Here is an 18,137-nt window from a genome sequence, read left to right on the forward strand (position 1 = left end):
AAATTAAAAAAATATGAAAAAATGTATACCGGGTACCAGCAGGTTTTTATGTTTAGAGACCGAGGCACCGAGCTGTCTTTTGTTCTGCTTATAATTCGATTTGTCCAAAGAGTATTAATGATTGAATTAGGTATTTGTTATGGAAAAGTATATGGAATTAAGAGGTGATTAGCTAAAAAGTAAATAATTTACTTAATTTATAATTATATTTAATTAATTTTATTTGTTTTTAATTTATAATATTTGATATTAATTATTTTTCACTCTAAATTAAAATTTTGAATGATACGTTGGAGAAATAGGGGCGAGGATTATGGAATTTCCAACAATTTCGATTCTTAGTATATAAAAAAATTTATAAAATATATAAAAGAACATCTATTTAGTATGAAAAAAAACATTCTGATATACTTAGTAGAAGAAACATCCTAATGCCTAGTATAAACACCATTTACATAGAGATTTTAGATTCATTCAAAAACATTTAACTTTTTGGCTAGTACCCTCTTAGTTCCTAACATTGTTGATTTGTTATATACATATAACTAACTTGTGTCTTAAAATACATGTTAAGAGCAAAATATAAAAATATTTTTAAATTTTTAATATATTAAAAATATAAAACAATCGTCTTAAAATATTAAATAATTTATTATTTTTTGGCCAATAGTTAGTTAACAAACTAACGATGTAGAAAGAAAGTCCAAATGTATAATAAAGTGTTATTATATAAGAGGGAGTATAGGAAGCTAATAGAGTATCTATACAATGTGTATAATGGGAATATAGGGATGTTCGATTTAGTAGAATATCAGATGTTTGTTATCCTAGTACTTGGATGGTTATTCTGGATAATATGAGTGTATTGTATTTGAAAAATTAGTAGTATTTTATCTTGGATGTTTATTTTTTAATTTATATTGAGTCAAATAAATAACCCATTATACACATTATACAAATACTCCATCGACTCGCTAGCGAGATTCATTATATAAATACAATGTTTGTTAAAAATGTTGGCCAACATATATAAAAATTATTGTTCTCTGAACCTTTTTTAATATAAAAAGTTTATTTTTTAATAATTTTTAGTAAAATACTTTTTTATAATATTTTTAAAATATATCCTTAAAACATATCTAACTAAAAAACTTATTATTTATAAAATATATAATATAATATTTTGTCTCTATCTATTTGTATAGTAGTAAAGTTTCTATTTTTAATTTTTTTAAAAATAATTATTCATTTAACAAATCTTTATAACAATTTTATTTTTTACTTATACCCATCACTAAATGAATAAAAGAGTAAAAAAAAAAAAATTATCGTAAGGAACCATTAGCATATATTAATTAATAAAAAAGGTTCAGCTAAACTAAATTATTATAAATGGATGACCTAATAACATTATATTCTTTTTAAATAAAATTTATTATGATCTTTATTAACAATTTTAGCATATTTGGCCTTTTTTTAACGGTTTTTATTTTTCATAATTCTCCCAAAAATAAACAGTTAAAATAATTAAAAAAATAATTATTAATAAAAATAATTCAATAAATTTATTTATTTTTATCATTTATAATTTTCTTTTAAATTTTAATATTTCAGTATATTTTAATTATTTTTTAATTCAAGTAAATATTTAAAAACAAAAACTTAATTGAAAATATACGGATCTACAAAATTTGTGTATATAAAATATCAGAAATATTTGATAATAAAAAAATTAATAAAAAATAATCATAACTTATTTTATTTAATATTTATTAATTATTATAATAATTAATAAATAATAAATAAAATAAATTTTGACTGTTTTTTTATTTTTCTAAAATTATAATAAAATATATAATAAGATTTGGACAGCACAAGAAAAGAGAAACAAAACTGGAAGCTCGCATAGCTGTACACTTTGAGTCTTTGGCTTAGCCATGGTAAATCAAATTATATACAGTCCAAAAAATATTTAATCCTATCCTTTGATGATTCCTTCTCCATCGTTGTAGTAACATAATAACATGCCTCTTAGCATCCTCCAAAAGACGCTTGCGATTTTAGCTTCTTCAATGCTTTTCTTTTCCCTCAATTATCTGTCACTATCTTCCTACCACTACTGCAACTATGGCCAATGCTCATTTACTCGGACAAACTATCCAACAAAATCTCTGTGCTGTCTCCACAGAGATCCTCGTTCCATTTCCAACATTAATATTAACGCCCAGCATACATTGGAGTGATTTCACATTCTCAGAGAAATTGCTGGTATTGTGGGAACTCGACAACTTTACCCACAAAGGTTGTCTACTTGTGTAGTTGTGTGTTCCAAGTTCCAACCAACTTGTTTTCTCCTTCAGTGACGTCAAAATTCAAACATATTAGTATTTTTTTAATTTGATTTAGTTATTCAACTCCAAGATTCCAACTCACTTCTTTTTCCACTAGTACTAGTGTACTACTTCATTTATATGGGTTTTATTTACGGTCAAACATGGTTTGGAATAGCTCAATCTTCCTAACTGCTTCGAATGCAAGGTCTACGGTGAGGAACCACCGTGTATATTATTATATAAAAATTCCACTGAATGTTATGTTATTGGTGGTTCATTTGCCATTAGTTCAGTACTTCAGTCAAATATGCAGTTGAAATTGGACCACGGCCAAAACTACATGAAGGAAACCTAACTACCACCGAATCATTTCATCTTGTTTCTATTTTAAAGCAGAAATTCGTCACACACAAATTGAATGGACCGCCAAAATATTTTATTTTATAGTAATTCTTTTTAATAATTAATTTTTAAATTTACAACATTGGAATTTCCTCACATGCTACCCTAGTAAAAAATAAAATAAACAATTATTTTTATGTGAAATTTGATATTAAAAAATAGTTTAATAATTTAATAAATTTAATTAAATTATTATTTACTGATTGTCAATTATCAATTCATTATCAACTTCTACTGCATGTGAATTTTTATATAAAATGAATAATGTTAATTTATATCAAGTTCTAAGCTAGAAAAGTAAAAAGCTGTAAATTCTTCCATGAATTGGGTTCATTATAATCATTCAACTTGCAGATCCATCCGTAAAGAGTTAAAAATATACAAGTGAATTCTAACACAAGTTCGTAACAATTTAAAGAACAAAATATTAATTATATTTATTAAAAATTCATGTTCCACGGTCATCACAAGACTGATTACATGTTTCATTTTTGGCAGGATAAAAAAAAAAAAAAAAAAACAAACGGAGAAAGGATAACCGACGAACCATCATCTTTCTCTTTTCCGTAGAGAGAGAAATCCTGTGCCGGTATCTCGCAAAATCTCGCTGAGTTCTCAAACCCAGCAAAAACCCTCTTCCCCAAAACAAAACACAGAGAGAAAACAAAAGAAAAGTAAACCACAAAAGAGACCTCTGCTCCTTTAATTTGATTCATAAAAACATGAATCATTTATAAGAGAGGGAGGGAGAGAGAGTTCTCAAATGAAAAGGTTGAGAACTTTCCGTTCACCGCTGTGACCCCACTGATCTCCTCCAATCTCCGCCGTGGTCGTCACGGACTCCTCCGACGTCATCGACGGCGATCCCGGACGGCGCCGGTAATCGGCGATCTTCTGAAGGAAGATCGGCGTCAGACGAAGATCAAGATCAGCCGCCGTCTGGACCCTCGTCACCTCCTCCAGCCGCTTACGCTTCCCGGCGGCGCCGGCAGCAACACGTGTAGACCGTGAGCTTGTGAACCTGCAACTCGGGTTTGGATCTCGAACCTTCTTCCATATGTCACCGCACGTGACCTCTGCCTCCGATGCTTCGTCGGTGGCCACCACCGGACCCGCCGATTCCATCCCCATAAACTCCGGCGAGGGCCTCAACGTGCCTCCGCGGAGCACCGTCTCCACTGCAGCCTGGCACACGTGCCAGTTCCCTGTCCACAAAAGCCCCACAGCACCATTAACCGGATTCACGGTTCTTCCACATGCTTCAAACAGCAGTGACTGAAACAGAGCTGAATAAGAGAAAAGAAAACACAGAAGCGTTAGTTTCTTTTTTTTTTTTTTAATTTGAATAACAGATACAGAAGTCTCAATGGAGTTGACTACCAAGAGAAGTACGCAACAAATAAAAATGATAGAAGCGTTTGAAGATGGTGTGTTTTATAGAAAGGTGGTATAATTACCGGGTCTTTGGGCCTCCGGTACATTGGAAATGAAAGACATGAGGCCGGCGCGGCCGAAGAACTTGGCGACGAAGACGGTGGCGTGGCCTTGGGCCTCGGGTGTCTCGATCCACTGCAAGCAAGGGCGCAACATGCATGTCTCGCTGCAACCCTTTCGGAGAACTCGGCAACCGTTGCAACTCATGCCTCCGGGTTTCTTTTTTTTTTTTTCGGTTCTTTCTCTTTTTTTAATTTTAATTTTAATTTTGTGGTTCTATGTTGACAGCTAAGTTACCGAATTGCCCTTACATGAACACGAATTAGGAAAGGAGGGTGAGGGCAGACGAGGAACCAGGATGGGTTTCTTTCTTTTTTCTTTGGCTACAAGGAATGATGGTGGACTGGTGGAGGTTTGGGAAACAGAGGGAGGAGAGGGGTAAAATAAAGAAAGAGAGGGAATGAGAGAATGCGAATTGAGGTGCAGCTGGGATATAAATAAAGAGAAGGAAGAGGAGTGAGGTTTGGGGGTGGTTGAGTTAGATTTAACTGTGGTTGGGTTAGTGGGTAGTGTGTGCAAGTTAGTGAGAGGTAGTGCGTGAGTGTGTGTATGTCTAGTGTGTGTCTGAGAGCACTGCTGATTTTTTTTTTTGTGTGTCATCACATGCACTCATACTTCTTTTTGGGGGGTGTGTTGACAGTGTTGTATGTATGGGAGGGTGAGATTCCAAGGTCTTGGGTGTGAGCGGCTCCGTGTTTCCGCGCATGGGTGTTCCTACACCGTTGGATCTCTATTTTTCATCATATCTTTCTTAAATTATTAAATAGAAGAAATTATTAAAATAATATTAAAAAGTTGACGTTGCTAACAAAAATAACTTCAAAATATATTAATAAAAAATAAGTTTTGAAAGGATTTAAAATTATGATTAAAAAAATTAAATATTAAATATATATTTTTAAAATAATTTTAGAAATTAGATTTAGATACAAATATTTGCAAACATTATTTAAAATTAAAATTTTTCCATCTTTAAATTTTGGTAATTTTAGATCAAATAAATATTTAAAAAAATTATTGTAAATGACCACTTTATTTAAAAAAAAATTCTAGACATCAATTTCTTTTGTGTATCTTCTAAATTTTTATTTAAATATTATCACAAAAATTCAAACCAAATAAATAAGTCGTTTGTTAAACATAAAATTTTTTTGTCACTTATAAAAATATAATATTTACTAGTTATTCTTGTTACATTTTTAAATCATTCAAAAATTATTTTGTCGATAATATCTTTTAGGGACTTTTTTATCAATGACTAAATCTTTTTCATGCTGAATTAGTAGTTAACTCTTCTTAAATATCTATGATGCAATTGACACAGACACAGAATACGACATGACACAGAACACGCTGACACGTGAATTTTAAAACATAAATTGCAGTGAGATTTTATATTCTTCTTGATATTAAAACATACAAAATTTTTAATTATTTTTAATGCTTTATTTTAATTATATAAAGGAATATTTATTTTTTTAACAAATAATAATATATATTATTTCTAAATTTATTTTAAGAAGACATGATAAGAATAAAATTAAACACGCTGACACGTGATGATATTTAGGTATGTCCAAACGCGTCCAGAGAAAAATTTTTTATTTTTTATTAAGACACACTTGGACACAGCAGACATCGTGCCAGACAAGTGTCGATGAGTATCGTATTCAAAATGTACTCGACACGCAGATACGATAACTCAGCAAAATGTCCATACTTCATAGTTAAATATTATCTTAATTAGTATCTAATTTTTTTTTATTAAATTGTGATTATGAGAACCGAATCAAATTTGTCAATTCAACCCTATTAATCGAAAATCAGCTACAAAGCCGTTTGATTTAAAATAAAAAACGTTTGCCAATAAACCAATAAAAAAAATCAATAAAATCTGTTTAATTTGTTTAGCAGTAAATTAGTTTAAAATAATAAATTATAAAAAATTATTTTTTTAAAAAAACTTATTTTTTTTATATATAAATACATTATTTTATTATATCTGATTCAACTCTAACTAAGTTTTAATAAAATTTATAAATTTTTAAACGTTCTGAATCTTGATAAATACTTCAATTTTCAACAAAAGTTAAGACTTAAAAATCATAAAAAAATCAACTTGAAATTTCATTCTATTAAAACAAAATTTCCTCCGACTAACAAACATGTGCATAGAAGTCGGATTTTTTACTTAAATAAATTTAAAAAAATATTTTATTTATTAAAATAAATAATTTTAAAAATAATTATAAAAATACATAGTATGTGTTATATTGTTTACAGTATAAATAAGATTAGACAGTGTGAGTGACATGTGTATATCTCGTTTATAGTGTAAACGAGATACATGTTAAATTATAACGTTTACAATGAAAACAAGATACAATAAGACAAATTTTCAACAATTATAAAAGGATGTGCAATCTTTGACATTCTCCAAATACATTTCATATCTTCTACTCTTCCGTTTTTCTTCCAAAAATAAGAAAAAATGTCCAGTAGTAGCGGATATATAGTTGTCTATGTGTATCCCAAATGTCATATGAGAAACAGTGACAATGTGGTGATATTTGAGTGTAATATTCCGTTACTATTGCGCACTCAACGAATAAGTTCCATGTCCGAGTTAAAGACTCTGATATTGAGTAAACTTGGTAGTTTAGGGAGAAAAGAGATAGAAAGGGTTGGGTATAGGTTACTAGCACAATTGGAAAACGGAATTTTTCAGTTTCGTCTATTTTGACTCCAGGACGACGAGCATGTGCGACTCATATTTGACATCCATGGGAGAATCATGGCGGAACAAGTAATGGAGCTTTTTGTCGAGGTTGGTGATGTTGGTGGCGGTGGATCCGTCTGCAGGATAGATGACCCACCTCTCGCACCACCACCGATTCATGTTGCTAGTCCAGTGGAAGACATGGACGTGGATGATGAAGACTCCGACAAAGAGTACGTTGCGGATAGCAACAATAGTGGTTCTTCTGAAGATGATGATGATGAGGAGTTTGTACCCGAGACGCCGACTGAGGCAGCAGTGCACTATGTTTTGCCTCCCCCCACCTGATTCCAGTGCTATCAGATGTACCAAGTCACTATCATGCGTTAGATCTGGACACGATGCATGATAAATCTCTGTTTTCCAACACTGGGAAAGACGATTACAAAAGCAGAGATGCAGTAATGTAGGTTGATAAACCACTATTTTGTGGTTTATCTTGTGCTAATTTGAATGGTTTTTATAAACTCTTCACTCAGTTATTCATACTATTTGCATGGTTTTACAATTTCTTCCTAGTTTTATGCTATGATTGAAAACCTGCTTCCTAAGCCTTTAATTTGTGTATATTAATTTCTCCTTTATACCAGTCGATGCCGTGATCTGTGTGTTAAGTGTTTCAGGCTTTATAGGGCAGGAATGACTTAGAGAATGGAGAGGAAGCTTGCAAAAATGGAAGGAGCACAAGAAATAAAGGAGACAACCAGCGAGAAGTGACGCGCACGCATGGCTCACGCGTGCGCGCGAAACAGAGAAAATCACAGCGACGCGTGCGCGTGCCTGACGCGTACGCGTGGAAGCAAGGACGTGTACGCGTGGAAGCGAATCTGCACAACGACGCGAGCGCGTGCCTGACGCGCACGCGTGGAAAGGAAATTCGGCCAGCGACGCGCACGCGTGATTGACGCGTACGCGTGACATGTGCGATCTGCAGAAAATTCAGAAAATGCTGGGGCGATTTCGGGCCGTGTTTTGAGCCAATTTTCGGCCCAGAAACACAGATTAGTGCCAGGAAACATGCAGAGACTGAGGGGACATTCAAACATTCTCATTACGCATAGTTTTAGTTTAGTTTTGGAATCTTAGAGAGAATACTACTCCTTCCTCTAGGTTTCCTTTGCATTCATAGTTTAGAGTTTCATGCTTTTGTTTTTGGATACTGAGAAGACTCATTACCTCCGTGGAAGTTTCATTTTTCTAGTTTGTTTTCTTACTCTTCTACATTTTATTGCCATTAACCCTATTTGGATAAGTATGTTGCATTTTGGGATTTATTAATATAAGAACCTATTTTATTTTTAATTGCTTTTTAATTATTGTTTATCATGTCTTCCTTATATTCCCTTTTTAATTCTGTGAAGTTTACAATCATGATAATGGAGTAGTTCCCCAACTTGATTGGGAGTTGATTAAAAGGAGAACCTTGAGTTGGAATACTCAAGTATTAATCCTCGCGCATAGTTGATGACTGACAACTCTAATCTCTAACTTTAATCCTTCCTAAGGAGAGGATTAAGACCTGAGGATATAGCTTATTAGTTAGTTACTTGACTTTTCCTTATTCATTAAGGAATGACCAGGTAGATCAACAACGTTTTAGGATTGTACTTGAGAAAATCCAACAAGGATAGAAATTCCAATTAATCATCTCCCGGTCAAGGCTTTTAATTGAATTAAATAAATTCTCTAGTTAATTTCCACTGCTTACTTTTATAATCATTTATTTTCCTGCTTCTCAAACTCAAAATTTCTGGGAAAACCTCTAACCAATAAGCTGCACTCTTTTGTCAACTCGTTGGGAGACGACCTGGGATTCATACTCCCAGTATTTTTAATTCTAATTTTGTGACAACCCTTTTAAATTGATAAGCGGATTTTAGCTGGTTAAGAACTGTACTTGCAACGCATTTCTTTTATTAATTTCTTAACTGGTCAATTTCTGCCTGCATCACAGGTTCTAAAGAATTACAGCATTCGCAAAAGTGTTGAGTACCGAGTGGTCGAATTAGACCGATTCAAGTACCATGTGCATTGCCGCCAAGCTGCAACTGGATGTCCTTGGAGTCTCCGTGTGGCCCTCCGATAGAACTTTGGATACTGGTGAGGTCAAGTTTAATTGTGACGTATTTACTAATTTATGATTGCTATATCTGGTATTGTTTTCAATGATGAATGTTTTATTTTGTTAGGGAGGTTCATAGGGTTGGTGTAGCGCATACATGTTTAGCACCTACCATGTTCTAAGACCATGGACAGTTGGACAGCAGCTTCATCTGTAATGTCATCCTACCATTGATACAGTCCAACCCATCCGTCAGCATCCCTGTCTTGTAGGGTGTAGTTTGGCAAAGCTATCACTTCAAACTCTCGTATATAAAGGTTTGGATGGCAAAGCAAAAGGCAATTACGTAGACATACGGGGACTGGGAGAAGTCATACAACAAGGTGTCGAAGCTGCTACAAGCACTGCAGAGTTGTTATCCCGGAACAATAAGTGAGCTCAAGGCCTTACTTTACTATGATGGGCACCTTATGGTCTGTGACTGTTGCATGCTCGACAAAGTATTCTAGGCCTTCCCGTCCTGTATTGAGACTTTCAAGCATTGCAAGCCGTTTGTTTTTGTCGATGGCATGTATTTGTATGGCAAATACGGTGGTGTGTTGCTTATTGCAGTGGCACAAGACGACAATAGCAATATCCTTCCTATTGCTTTTGAAATTGTGGAGTCTAATAGTATGGACTCATGGTCTTTCTTCCTGACTAATTTGAGACAACATGTCACCCCACAGGAAGGCCTGTTGATTATTTCTGATAGATTTTAGGTGATCAAGGATGCACTAAGGGCCGATGATAGTGGTTGATCTAGTGACAGACGCCATCGGAGGACCCTCTGCTCGTGTTGGTCCCTGCTCTGCTGTGTCAACCCTATCAATTTGTTAACAGTTGCAAGAATAACATGAATTCAATTTACAGAACATCATAACGAACTACAAATTCAGAAACACAAGCAAACCATAAAGGATGGTTACCTCGCTGCCATAGGATACATGAAAACCTGTCGGTCAGGTAGACACCACTGCAAAAATCTCTAGTATATCCAAGACATCAATAGCGGAATATAACCAGTTATGTTTGTCATGCCTCGGTGTGCTGCAAAGCACAACGAATAGTATGTCCATGCAAGCACCGTCGAACCCCAAGACAGACCACGACACGGTTGAAAGTTGGCAAGTAGTGGCAGCCACCGGAGATAGACGAGGTTGTTTGACTTGTCCGTCATCAGATAACCCCAGTCAGTAACATGATGTAACACTTCGTATACTGTTGGAGTGTCTCTAGATCAGCGGTGCTGGGCATATGTCGGACTCGGTCCCGAAGCCATGTCAACTTCAACGAGAAAGACTCCTTCCTCTACGTCCCCTGCTGCTGAGCCACTAGAGGCCTGGCACCAAGTAGTAGCTCCACCAACTCTCACGTCTCAGTGTTGTACCATCAATAGAAATCATGGAAGCACCCCCCACTGGCTCCCCGTGCACGCGTATTATTCAAACAGCAGCACATCTTTATCATTAAGGCATATCTTTCACTTAAAAACAAGTGTATATATATATGCATAACTTTTGCATCAATAAAATAGAAAATTCAGTAGCATCATCAACAAGTAAATACATATTCTATCATTAGTAACACAAGTTCATACTTTTGGTTTACCCAATGAAGTTTCAATAATGTCACCGTCAACAATTACAACGTTAAATCGTCAAACCAATCACCAATTACAGCTATAAATAAACTCAATTCCATCAATTATTCACACAAAGCAACCATAAACTATTTGTAGTTACTCATTTGATTTTATTGGCATTTATAATTTAAAACTTTTACTTTTAAAAATAAATTCCCTACCTCAATTAGCCAAAATTAAAAGGAACCGGAGGTGGAATTAAAGCGTGACGGCTGGTTGGACCACTACTAATACCACAGCAGTTTCAACCAAGATAGTAGCAACATTGCACCCCAAAACAATCGGGACAGCAGTAGCATTAGTTCCCACAGTAGTGACCATGGTTGCAGTAAAATAAAGAATTCAAATTCAATGGAATCAGAAGCAGAAACGGCTCTGAAAATTTAAGATAGAGTAGAGACTAAAATCGAATTAGAATAAGTACAATCGAATTAGACTAATATGTGTTGTTATTGTTATGAAATTCAGTAAGAAGCAAGAAGGGAATTATATAGAAGAATGAATGGTGAGGAGTGAAGGAGCATGGGTGAGTAAGGGAAGGATGAGTGTCACTGATGACCAAGAACCGACTGGTTCTTATAAACGCCGTGGTTTTGAGCCTTTTTTTTAAAAAGAAGAAAACAACGCGTAAACGCATCACCCTCACCACCCTTCCCCCAACACCCCCCTTTTGTGACATTCAGAATTGAAAAGCAAAGCTTGAAAGTTCAAAAATTAGGGTTCTAAGTTCTAACAAAAAATTAGGGTTCTGCCACCACCGTCTGTTGTTGTCGGTGCCTCCGCAGCCTCCTCCTTCCCCCTGTCTCAAACTCAGCCACTCTCTTGTAGCTCAGCATGTCGTCTGGTTGAGGGTTAGAGCTTCTTGCCGTATGTTCGTTGTCATCTTCTCCCCGCTCGTCGTCATCTCGCCGTTCGACGTCATCTATTCGTCACTCTGCTCTCTGTCGGTGGTTAGTGGCATTACTTACTGTAAGACCCAGAACTTTTGAAAAAAAAAATCCTATTTTAAACTAATTTCAAATTATATATTTAATTATAGTTTTAATTTCGGAAACTATTTTATTGAGAATAATTAAAGGCAGTTTTGATTAATTGGATTTGAAATAAATTAAGGTTTTTATCCAAACTCTATAATTATGGATTATTTTCCTATTTATAATTTAAAGTTTTAGAAATCCAAAAATAATGAAGTTTGGCTATTTAAATTAGGATTTTATCTAATTTTATAATTATTGAGTTATTCTCTATATTTAAGTTATAAAGTTAGTAGTTGTTAAATAATGAGAATTTTATATGACTTAATTTAAATACTTTATATTTTCATAATTCAATACTTTAAGTTTTAGGGATAAAGAAAATTAATTATATTACTATGTATTTTCAATTAGAGAAATTGATTAAGTATCAATTAGTATTTTTATACCACAAATAATATTTTGAAGTAATTTTAGAGATTAAATTAGTTTTTCAAATTAATACTCTATGCTCCAATTTTATTAAAATTATCGTACTCAAATTAAACCCAGAAAACCCCAATTTTATACACAAACCCTAATTTTCTACCCTAATCCACCTTCACTCTTCTCTCAGCGCCGCAGCCCCTTCCCTAAACCTTAACACTCATGACTCATTAGTTTCAGACAAAAGAAAAGAAACACAAAAGAAAAGAAAGGAAGAGGGAAAGAAGGAAAGGGGGAGGAAGAGAGGGAGATCCGAGGGTGAAGGAGCGCCGGAGCTGGTGGGCCGCACCGTTGCATTGCCTTGGCCGTCGTCAGGGAGCAGACACGCGCGGGGAGGAGAAGCCGTCACAACCGCGTCGTCGTCGCACACAAAAGGAGGAGAAGGAGAGCGACAAGGAGAAGAGGAAGGCGTCGTTGCCGTTCGCGCGTCATCTCTAGCCTGCGTCGCCACTGTTCGCGTTGTCACCTCCAGCCCACGTCGTCGCCGTTGATGTTTGCTATGCCTCCATGGAGTGCATCGCCGTCAGGAGCTAGAATGTGAGAGAGAAGAAGAGTTGTTGCGTTCTGCCGCCGCTGAAGGACCCGTTGCCGCTGGATCCGTTGCTGCTGGAGCCTTTGGCCGCCGGGCATGCCCCTGTTGCCAGTGAACGAAGCTGTTGTCACCAATAGCCACTGCCGGTAAGGGTTTTAATTTGGTTTTTGTTCCTTTTGAGTTTCTGGAAGCTTTTTCATCGCTGCTTGTTTGTTACAATCGACGGAGTTCTGGTCGCCGCTGTCGCTTGGGATGGCTGTCGGGGCTGCTGCCAAACCGGTTCAGCGGCCACCGCTGTTTCGTTCTTATTAGAGTAAGTGTTTATGTTTCGAAAACTCCTGCGTTAGTATTGTGTTATGTTTGGTTATAAACTCTGAGGTTTTGGGAACATAGGGTCGTGTTCTCAGCGTTGCATGTGACTTTTAAGTTGCTGTGTTGCTGCGGATGAGATCGGGGGCTGAGGTCTCAGTTGCCATTGGTTTCAGGCTGAGAGAAAAGAGTTCCGTTTGCGCATTTGGTTTATGATTTCGACCTATCAAGGTAGGGGCCTTTTTTAGAAACTAAACTTTATATTTCGGAGTTGCTATATATGGATATTGACGTGAGAATTGTGCTTTTAGTGATTGTATAAGTCTTATGTGTTTTTTGGTTGTTTTTGATGGATATGAATGCTTGTTTGACTGGTTGTTGTTGGGTTTTATGAAATGGAATGTTTTTGAAGTGTTTCTTTAAAGATATTTATTCTAAAGTTTTGAAATCGAGTTTAATCCGTTGGAGATTGATTTGAGTTTGAGTTGGTTTTCTGGAAATATGAAAATGGTATACACTTTTGGATTCAGCCTCATTTTGAATTGATTTGGCTTTGAACCCATTAAAGAGGGTTGCAGAATGGTTCGGTTAGGACTAGGAAAGGGTGGCAAAGTCCAAGTTTTAGGGGAGGTTGATGAGCGGATAATTTATACGCTTTTTGACATTGTTTTTAGTATGTTTTTAGTAGGATCTAGTTACTTTTAGGGATGTTTTCATTAGTTTTTATGTTAAATTCACATTTCTGGACTTTACTATGAGTTTGTGTGTTTTTCTGTGATTTCAGGTATTTTCTGGCTGAAATTAAGGGACTTGAGCAAAAATCAGATTCAGAGGTTGAAGAAGGACTGCTGATGCTGTTGGATTCTGACCTCTCTGCACTCAAAGTGGAGTTTCTGGAGCTACAGAACTCAAAATGGCGCGCTTCCAATTGCGTTGGAAATTAGACATCCAGGGCTTTCCAGAAATATATAATAGTCCATACTTTGGCCAAGAATAGATGACGTAAACAGGCGTTCAACGCCAGATTTCTACCCAAATCTGGCATCCACCGCCAGAAAAGGAGCCAAAACCAGAGTTGAACGCCCAAACTGGCACAAAAGCTGGCGTTCAACTCCAAGAAGGACCTCTACACGTGCAACACTCAAGCTCAGCCCAAACACACACCAAGTGGGCCCAGGAAGTGGATTTATGCATCAATTACTTACTCATGTAAACCCTAGTAGCTAGTTTATTATAAATAGGACCTTTTACTATTGTATTAGGTATCTTTTGATCAGCTTTTGATCTTTGATCAGTTATGCTATCTTAGATCACGTTTTAGGGGGCTGGCCATCTCGGCCATGCCTGGACCTTTCACTTATGTAATTTTAACGGTAGAGTTTCTACACTCCATAGATTAAGGTGTGGAGCTCTGCTGTTCCTCAAAGATTAATGCAAAGTACTACTGTTTTCTATTCAATTCATCTTATTTCGCTTCTAAGATATCCATTCGCACCCAAGAACGTGATGAAGGTGATGATTATGTGTGACGCTCATCACCATTCTCCCCTATGAACACGTGACTGACAAACACCTTTGTTCTACATGAAATAAGCTAGAATGAATATCTCTTAGATCTCCTAACCAGAATCTTCGTGGCGTAAGCTAGAATGATGGCGGAATTCAAGAGAATCCGGAAAGTATAAACCTTGTCTGTGGTATTCCGAGTAGGATTCAATGATTGGATGACTGTGACGAGCTTCAAACTCGCGAGTGCTGGGCGTTAGTGACAGACGCAAAAGGAGGGTGAATCCTATTCCAGCATGATCGAGAACCGACAGATGATTAGCCGTGCTGTGACAGAGCATGTGAGCATTTTTTCACTGAGAGGAGGGGATGTAGCCACTGACAACGGTGATGCCCTTGCATAAAGCCAGCCATGGAAATGAGTAAGACTGATTGGATGAAGATAGCAGGAAAGCAGAGGTTCAGAGGAACGAAAAGCATCTCCATTCGCCTATCTGAAATTCCTACCAATGAATTACATAAGTACCTCTATCCCTATTCTATTATTTATTATTCGAAAACATCATTATCAATTTATATTTGCCTGACTGAGATTTGCAAGGTGACCATAGCTTGCTTCATACCAACAATCTCCGTGGGATTCGACCCTTACTCACGTAAGGTATTACTTGGACGACCCAGTGCACTTGCTGGTTAGTTGTATCGAAGTTGTGAACCATGGTATTGGCACCAAGTTTTTGGCGCCGTTGCCGGGGATTGTTCGAATTTGGACAACTGATGGTTCATCTTGTTGCTCAAATTAGGTAACTTTCTTTTCGTTTTCTTTTCAAAAATTTTTCAAAAATATTTCAAAAATTTCTCATCTGTTTTCGAAAAAAAAAAAAAAAATAAAAATGTTTTCAAAAATATATTTTTCTTCAGAATTTTTAAGAATGAATTCTAGTGTTTCATGATGATTTGTTGAATCCTGGCTGGCTGTAAGCCATGTCTAATCTTTTGGACTGGGGATTTCAACTTACCATCACAAAAGAAGAAATTCTCACACACTTAGTTGCTTTATACATGAAAAGTATCAATATCTGCTGAAGCTTGGCTGACCATTGGCCATGTCTAGTGTTTTGGACTGGAGCTTTCATTGAAAGCTTGGCTGGCTAGTGAGCCATGTCTAATTCCTGGACTGAAGCTTTAGACTAACATGGCAAGATTCCTGGAATTCATATTAAAAATTTTGGAATCCTTATTTTTCTTTTTTAAATAATTTTCGAAAAAAAAACCAAAAAAATTAGAAAATCATAAAAATCAAAAATATTTTTCTGTTTCTTGTTTGAGTCTTGAGTCATATTATAAGTTTGGTGTCAATTGCATATGCATCTTGCATTTTTCGAAAATATCATGCATTCATAGTGTTCTTCATGATCTTCAAGTTGTTCTTGGTAAGTCTTCTTGTTTGATCTTGATGTTTTCATGTTTTGTGTCTTTTCTTGTTTTACATGTGCATTTTTCGTTTCTTAGAGTCTAAACATGAAAAATTTCTAAGTTTGGTGTCTTGCATGTTTTCTTTGCATTAAAAATTTTTTCAAAAATATGTTCTTGATGTTCATCATGACATTCATAGTGTTCTTGGTGTTCATCTTGACATTCATAGCATTCTTGCATGCATCACATGTTTTGATCTAAAAATTTCATGCATTGCATCTTTTTAGTGTTTTTCTCTCTCTCATCATAAAAATTCAAAAATCAAAAAAATATCTTCCCCTTTTTCTCTCATCAAATTCGAAAATTTGAGTTGACTTTTTCAAAAATTTTTAAAATCAAGTTGTTTCTTATGAGTCAAATCAAAATTTCAATTTGAAAATCTTATCTTTTTCAAAAATCTTTTTCAAAAATCAAATCTTTTTCAAATTTCTTAGTTATTTTCGAAAATTTCAAAAATATTTTTCAAAAATCTTTTTCTTAATTTTACATAAAATTTTCGAAAATAACAATAACAATTAATGTTTTGATTCAAAAATTTCAAGTTTGTTACTTACTTGTTAAGAAAGATTCAAACTTTAAGTTCTAAAATCATATCTTGTGATTTTTTGTAAATCAAGTCATTAATTGTGATTTTAAAAATCAAATCTTTTCAAAACTAATTTCTATCATATCTTTTCTAAAATATCTTCTTATCTTTTTCAAAAATTTGATTTCAAAATATCTTCTCTAACTTCCTAACTTCTTATCTTTTCAAAATTGGTTTTCAAAATTTGTTTCAACCAACTAACTAACTTTTTGTTTGTTTCTTAACTTTTTCAAAACTACCTAACTAACTCTCTCTCTCTCATTTTCGAAAATATCTTCCCCTTTTTTCAAAATTTCTTTTTAATTTATTAATTATTTTAATTTTTTATTTTTAAATCTTAATTTTCGAAAATTACTAACATTTTTCAAAAACTATTTTCAAAAATCACTAACTCTTTTTCAAAAACTATTTTCGAAAATTCCTTCTCTCTCATCTTATTCTATTTATTTATTCATCTACTAACATCTCATCTCACATCTCTGCCATCCTCACAGTTGTGCTTCTTCCATTATATTACATTCTTTGTCTCCCCCTCTTCTTTTACTCACACAGGGATCCCTATACTGTGGTATAAAGGATCTCTATTATTATTATTTTTCTGTGCCCTCTTCTTTGTCATATGAGCAGGAGCAAGGATAAAAACATTCTTGTGGAAGTAGATCCAGAACCTGAAAGGACTCTAAAAAGGAAATTAAGAGAAGCTAAAATACAACAATCCAGAGATAACCTTTCAGAAATTTTCGAACAGGAAGAGGAGATGGCAGCCGAAAATAATAATAATGCAAGAAAGATGCTTGGTGACTTTACTGCACCTAATTCCAATTTACATGGAAGAAGCATCTCCATTCCTGCCATTGGAGCAAACAACTTTGAGCTGAAACCTCAATTAGTTTCTCTGATGCAGCAGAACTGCAAGTTTCATGGACTTCCATCTAAAGATCCTTTTCAGTTCTTAACTGAATTCTTGTAGATATGTGATACTGTTAAGACTAATGGAGTAGATCCTGAAGTCTACAGGCTCATGCTTTTCCCTTTTGCTGTAAGAGACAGAGCTAGATTATGGTTGAATTCTCAACCCAAAGACAGCCTGAACTCTTGGGATAAGCTGGTCACGGCTTTCTTAGCCAAGTACTTTCCTCCTCAAAAGCTGAGCAAGCTTAGAGCTGATGTTCAAACCTTCAGACAGAAAGAAGGTGAATCCCTCTATGAAGCTTGGGAAAGATACAAACAGTTGACCAAAAAGTGTCCTTCTGACATGCTTTCAGAATGGACCATCCTGGATATATTCTATGATGGTTTATCTGAGCTATCAAAGATGTCACTGGACACTTCTGCAGGTGGATCCATTCACCTAAAGAAAACGCCTGCAGAAGCTCAAGAACTCATTGACATGGTTGCTAATAACCAGTTCATGTACACTTCTGAAAGGAATCCTATGAGTAATGGGACGCCTATGAAGAAGGGAGTTCTTGAAGTTGATACTCTGAATGCCATATTGGCTCAGAATAAAATAT

General features: G+C 35.1%; 1 protein-coding gene and 1 non-coding gene across 2 annotated transcripts; both read right to left on the reverse strand.

The window, feature by feature from the left end:
- Positions 1-3,146: 3,146 nt before the first annotated feature.
- LOC107627595 (LOB domain-containing protein 38) lies at positions 3,147-4,845 on the reverse strand. The gene is made up of 2 exons (XM_016330426.3): positions 4,193-4,845; positions 3,147-4,021 (listed from the first exon to the last, which is right to left on the reverse strand). Exons 1-2 carry the CDS (start codon positions 4,374-4,376, stop codon positions 3,495-3,497), a joined length of 711 nt encoding a protein of 236 aa, XP_016185912.1. The 5' UTR covers positions 4,377-4,845; the 3' UTR covers positions 3,147-3,494.
- A 12,931-nt stretch (positions 4,846-17,776) lies between these two features.
- Positions 17,777-17,884, reverse strand: LOC148576000 (small nucleolar RNA R71). Its single transcript, XR_015903190.1, has one exon. It is a non-coding gene; the product is annotated as a small nucleolar RNA R71 (small nucleolar RNA).
- Positions 17,885-18,137: the final 253 nt, after the last annotated feature.

Source organism: Arachis ipaensis, chromosome B1 (assembly GCF_059453495.1).
Source record: "Arachis ipaensis isolate K30076 ecotype BB chromosome B1, ASM5945349v1, whole genome shotgun sequence".
Taxonomy (NCBI): Eukaryota; Viridiplantae; Streptophyta; class Magnoliopsida; order Fabales; family Fabaceae; genus Arachis; species Arachis ipaensis.